This window comes from Anneissia japonica, unplaced genomic scaffold (assembly GCF_011630105.1).
Source record: "Anneissia japonica isolate Jap-2015-1 unplaced genomic scaffold, ASM1163010v1 scaffold9_len2422644_cov172, whole genome shotgun sequence".
NCBI lineage: Eukaryota > Metazoa > Echinodermata > Crinoidea > Comatulida > Comatulidae > Anneissia > Anneissia japonica.
The window spans coordinates 2,147,620-2,154,037 of NW_022758107.1; the positions used below are offsets into that span (position 1 = coordinate 2,147,620).

Consider the following 6,418-nt stretch of genomic DNA (forward strand, 5'->3'; position numbering starts at 1 on the left):
CTGCCCAACCCCCCCCCCCGCTGGGGGGGGGGCTCTCCCTTTGGCTCTCCCTTTGGGTACGTATATCAGAGTATTCATGGAAAGTCAGGTACACACTGTCAATCCCTGATTGTTTCTTTGGCGCTACCTTAGTTGTAAGTCTGTTGTGTCAAACACCAAACGACCGAGAATGTCGTGTCAAAACCAAAACATTGCTAAAATCGGTCTTAAATATAAAAGTTGAAGAAAATACTGTACAAAGTTCTATATATTGGACTACAAATTAACTAGCATAAACTTACCTCCGATTCTTAATCCCATTCTGGAGAATGAGTTATGAAAGAGGCGCCTTGAAGTATGGACTAATTACCTACAAGTCTACTATTTAAAACATTCTGTTACGTTGTTTTGTTTATATAAAGGCTGCTCAACGTACTTTCGGAAGTACTTTAGAACCGAAATTACAAGTGTGGGATGTGATCTTCCGGTGATTGTCGATAATAACACGCAGTAGTCGTTTCCCTAAAATTTTGGGATACGGATGGAACTATCTTTCCCGTATTGTGCTACAACAGTAACAGGTACAATACAGTACTTGGCTACTGGTTTTCAAAACTCAATCTTTCTGTTGAGGGCGTACACTTCCGTAAGACGTAAACTCTGTCAGCCAATGATCATGTTTTGAAGTTCAAAGAAAGTTCTAGTATCGGAAACAAAGTTAAAGATTCCTTTAATTTCGCCATTGTTGTAATATTTAGGGGATTTTGCTTTTAAAGTATTTTTCTAAGAAATATGAAGGTCGTATAGAATATCCGATTTTTGATTTCCAAGTTATGGTACCTTGTTAAATGTCTACCTTGCCATTGGTCTAACAGACTTTTCTGCTCTAACCCATTTCACTGGATATTGTTTGTTAGAGTTATTGTTTTTGATTGTCTTTCTTTTATTTTCGCTTTTCACTTTTGACATTTTATACAGTACATGCAATTTGTAAATCCAAAGCAATTCCATCTTTACTGCGATTTGTGGATCATTAAACTGATATTATTTCTATGCTAAGGCGTCGACTTTAAACAATGTAAACCTGCGTGTTTGGGGGACTTGTGCGTATTAAATAACACATTCTGAATGGTCAGTTGTGAAGTTTGGCAGTCAATCTTAAAAGATCGATTTAATGAATTTATTCCAAATGTATCAACTTTGGAACATTCTCATTTAGTTTAACTTTTGGAGATGAAGTGCACTGGGTTTTTCGTTTTGTTTGTATTTTTATATAGCACCTCATATTCCTTTTAGGTTACAAAGCGTTTTGTTTTCCCTTGCCATTGAATCAACATGCTTAAGTGTTGCTGCTGTTAATCAGGTACCCATTCATACTCTTGGGTGGAGAGATGCAATGCGGAAAAAGTGCCTTGCTCAAGGACACAAGCAAAATGCACAATTAGGAATACATTGAATCCCCGACCTCGAGTTTGGGAAAACAAACTGTTCCCACTGTGACAAACCGCTTCCACATATTTTCCACTATGTTTAGATTGTATTTATGCTGTACTTGCTTTGTTCTCTATGTACCCTATATGGATTTGAAATTCTGTAATACAAAGATTAACTGATGGAACAGCCTTGCACTTAAGACTATAAACATTAGAAAGAACTACAATTCATTAGTCAACCTGTTTATTATCAATTTCATAACATCATAACAACACCAAAATGGATTAAATTACTTATCTAATTGCATTGTATTACAAAACAAGTGTCGAGTTCAGATTAGCATTGTGCCATGAAATATTAATTATGAATTTTAAATTGGTTCCTTTTATGTTACAAACGTGCATTGCCAGGTACGAAATAATTACATTATTTTTTAATATATAAAATCATGAAACAATTGCCATGATTTAATTAACAGAACTTACAAGTAACATTTTTCTAACTGACAACATAAGTAACAAATACATACATTCTTCACATATAGATTGCCCTCCAATTTGAGACCACTTTTGGGACTTGAAAATTTGGAATGGTCTCTGGTTTCGGTCGCCAATGGGTCGGGTTCAGTCGCCAGTGGGTCAGCTTCGTATTAAAAGAATGAAGATTGTTATGTGGTTCTTTTGAATAAGGGGGTCTCGAATTGGAGGGGGGCACTGTATAATACAGCCTATGTGAAAATGTATTATAATAGTTCTGCAGAAATCATTCTTTATTATTATTTTAAATAATTATAGTAATGTCCGAGTTGAACCATAGATAAATAACTATATTATTTTCTAAGAAATCATTGTTCATCGATGAGTGGGGTTATAATGAAGGGGCAGCCCAATTGAGGAACTTCATGGCACACTCGAAACCACAGAAGCAAGCCTGCAAGAAGAACATTACATTATTAGATCGATTCAAGTATGTGCATACAGGTATGACTGTTCAGGCCAGACTTTAAGTTATACCTTGTTTAGTGAACCCGTCTCCAGCCAATAATGATGATTTCAAATAAAAATAAAATTTTATTTTTGGCCAATTAGCACACCCGCCAAAACAAAAAAAATGAAAATTTAAAAAAATAAAAGTTTTTCTTTATTATTATTATTATGACTGCCACTCCCTTGAAATCTCTAAAAATAAAATATGTGTATTTCTTCCCATTTATATAAATTTAAAGCATTTAACCATCACATTAATACACTGTTTACATTAACCAATAACATTTTATTTTTATTTTCTCCTCCATTTGGATGTTTTTGCAAAACAATTTGCTAAACAAGAAAACAAAATTTTATTTAAATAAATTCGCAAACCAAGGTATAAAAAAGACTAGCCTTAACAACATATTAAATAAGCAGGTCTACTATAAGTTTGTAGAGGGCTTACACCGATTGTTAGGCTTTCACATTATTTCCATTAGAACCTTCTTGAACCACGTTTTATCGACATCACTGATACGTCATCCCAATGATATTTATAATAACATATTTGACACTGTCTTCCTTTCTCTCTATTGGTATATTATATGAAAGTATGTTACAAGAGTACAAAAGACTTTACTATGAATTTAAATGTATACATTCATAATTAAAAAATTCATCATATTATTTTCCTCCAATAGAGATGGCAGACAAGAAAGGGAAATCTTCTCTGTACAAGTCTGTCTACCATTTTGAATATTACAGAGCAAATAAAATATTAACAAACCAAGATACATCATTACATGAAAATTATACACAAACACACACAAAAAAGTTATTTGTTATTTGGTACTTATATAGTGCCCATTCCTTTAGGAATTATTCCATTATTTTTCCCAGGTCATTGGGTCTACATGCTCAAGTGTTGCTGCCATATTGATGCAGTAGCAAGCAATCCTACCAGGTATCTATTTATACTCATAGGTGAAGAGAAGCAATGCAGAAAAAATTCCTTGCTCAAGGACACAAGCAAAATGCACAGCAATCAATTGAAAGACTGACCCCAAGGTCGGGAAACCAAATCATTCCCGCTGTGCCAAACTGCTTCCTGAAGTTGCACATAACTTGTAGCATAATTTGTAAGTCAAGTGATTTATTATATATATTAATAGCTGGTGCAAAAAAGGATACCATTTGTGTAAATTAATATTTAAATCATGCACCGTCAAGTTTGATAAAAATATGAACTATAAAGTTTGATGACCGAGAATACTCTCAAATACTTACGGCATTGGCAGGAAATGCCCTCAACATGACGGGAGTAAATCCTTTGTACAATGACATCACTCCTTCCTTAGCAATTAATTCCCGGAATACATCTCGTAAGCCATTCGGATACTGGCCAGCTGGAGCTAAGCAGAGAGCAAGGAAATACAAATAAAGTTTCGGAATATGTGGCATTTCTAATGAAGACAACAAAGTGCTTCTATTTTGAAGTTGTGTAGTGCAGCGGTATTTCTTCAGGCTTTCGAGCAGTCTGAGTTCGATAAAGATGATGGTCACACTGCTTGCATTGTTAATCAAATCGTAATGAGATTTTACAAAAAAAAATGTCTTACTAAGCCCTGATTTTTTTCTTTAAAGATTGTAATATTTAAACTAATTAAACAAAGTATACCTGTGCTACAAGATGCTTCAAAGCAGGCATGTGATACACGATGCTTCAAAGTGGGCCTGTGCTACACGATGCATCAAAGCACCACTATGCTACATGATACATTAAAAGCACCCATATTCTTGATGCATCAAAGCACCTCTGTGCTACAGGATGCATCAAAGCAACCCTGTGCTACACGATATATCAAAGCACATTTGTGCTACACGATGCATTGAAGCACCCCCATGCTACATGATGGAACAAAGCACTCCTGTGCTACACGATGCATTAAAGCATCCACCATGTGTTACACAATGTTTTACTTACCTGTTTGTAACCTAGATTTAAGGGTATCAGGTGGGATTGCAACAGCCCAGTTAAATACTCCAGCTAAGCCTCCTGCAAATAGTACTCGTCCAACACTCAGGCTAGTAGGACTGTAAGACAACGTATCAAAATAATGTTAGAATAAGGCAGTTTCCCTGATAATGAGATATAGTATTACTACCATTGCCATCAGCATCGTTTTATCTAATTCATCCAACAGCAAATAAAATTCACCACTTGCATCACCATCATCCTTATTATCACTTTTATTAACAGTATAATTTTTTCCATGTAAAATGGATACATGAAAGTTGAAGTTGAGACTTATCAAACCATGGTATTACACTAATTGACCATGAAAATGCCCATTCTAAATGTCGATTCACAAAGTACTAATTCAAATATTACAGTCACTTTGAAGGTTGGATGAGTTTAAATTGAACTCTTGAGTGTGATTTCATCATCTTTTCATTTGTATTGAAATGTTATGAAATTTTAATATGCACAATTCTGCAATGATGCGATGCTACTCCAGCTAATCCTGATATGATGGTGCTCTGAATGTATGTGTGTGCTGTCATTTTAGTAAAAAAAAATTACTGAAATAACTTTATCATAGATACTTACTCAGATCCGGCTGGTGTTATTGTCCTCTTAATTAATTCATATGACATGAAGTATACGCCACTAGCCGGAATATCTGAAAATATAGTGTTTTGCATAAATTTGCATAAATTTATAAAATTATTAATAAAATATTGTGGTTACTTTATAGCACATTATAAACAAATCTAAGGCTATGTTCAGACTTGGAGATAAGCCTGGCTTGAGTTAAGCCTGACTCAACATTAAGCCCGGCTTAACTTTGCCAGCCGTTCAGACTAGCTGGTTTAGCCAGGCGAGAATTTGCATAATAATGAACCGTAACCAGGAAACGTGTTTCAAAACATTGCTCGCAAAATGTACGCTCGCTCACAGCGTACGTAATTGAATGCTGATTGGTCATTTTGTCACCCGAAGTCAATGCAAGACCCCCCGCAACAATTAAAACCCGGCATAGAAAAGTTAAACACGGTGGCGCGCCAGGCCTAGTTACTATAGGAACACAGCCCGGCTTGAGATAAGCCACCTACAGTAGTTCAGACTGGCAGGTGGATAAACCCGGTGAGTTGGGCCGGGTTTATCCACCTAGTCTGAACTAGGCCTAAGACAACATGAACAATTAATTGCTTGATGGTGGAAGTGAAGTGGGTGTGGAGTCTCAAACCAGCATCAAACTCTAACTTTTTCTATATTGTGAGTGCACTGGCATTTTTTTTAAGGGCACATCACTCAGGGTGGCCATCGCATCGAGCTTTGCTCTTATTGGTCATTCCCTACCATTTGCATTTATTCATTTATAAAAATATATCTTGATGGATTTACTTTAAATGGTGAATAAACTTGAACTTTAACTTCATTGGTGGGATACTTGATATTTAATTCGAAATGTTATTCAGAATGGATCGATGGTCATGATGGATATTTAAACTTTTTGATTCTGTATATGTCACATTAGAACTTATATTTTTCCCTACCATATGCGTGTTGCTCTAATATTTAAATAATATGCTAATTCACTTAGTGAATAACAAGTTTTTAGTCATTGACAAAAAGGTGATTGTATTGTTACTAAATTTGCATAAAGCGTAAATCCGTTGCCAGCCGGTCATATAAAAAGACTAGCGCGAGATTTCGAATTACTCTCAAATTTACTATCATATGATTGAGTCAACCCACAGCCAATTCTGTGAGGTTCATGAGACGAGCAGTTTTATTGTAAGCTTATCATGGGGCGCAGTGTGCATTGGACGTACGATACTGTATAAGCCTGGCCTTTGTGAATTTATACACAGTTGGTAGAACCGTGATAAAGTATTTTTTGTTCAGTTATAAACCGACGGAATGGGGCGAGTTAGGATAGAAACTCCGACAAGGCTCGCAGCTGAACGTGGTGGAGCTCGTCTATGTATTTAAACAGTAATTGAAAGTATTGCTATGCTTACGGATGTTT

The 6,418-nt window shown here is 35.6% G+C and overlaps 2 protein-coding genes across 2 annotated transcripts in view; both read right to left on the bottom strand.

Moving 5' to 3' along the window:
* Positions 1–559, bottom strand: part of LOC117125043 (limulus clotting factor C-like) — a 12,198-nt gene extending 11,639 nt beyond the window's left edge. Inside the window, exon 1 of the mRNA XM_033271404.1 lies at positions 282–559. Within this exon, the coding sequence (XP_033127295.1) occupies positions 282–300 (19 nt within the window). The 5' untranslated portion in view covers positions 301–559. The remainder of the gene's footprint in view (positions 1–281) is intronic.
* A 1,080-nt stretch (positions 560–1,639) lies between these two features.
* The window catches only part of LOC117125045 (mitochondrial carnitine/acylcarnitine carrier protein-like), a gene marked incomplete at its 5' end in the record, with an annotated part of 8,268 nt that continues 3,489 nt past the window's right edge, over positions 1,640–6,418 (bottom strand). The window contains 4 exon segments of the mRNA XM_033271407.1: positions 1,640–2,343; positions 3,669–3,793; positions 4,366–4,475; positions 4,993–5,065. Of these exon segments, the coding sequence (XP_033127298.1) occupies positions 2,281–2,343; positions 3,669–3,793; positions 4,366–4,475; positions 4,993–5,065 (371 nt within the window). The 3' untranslated portion in view covers positions 1,640–2,280.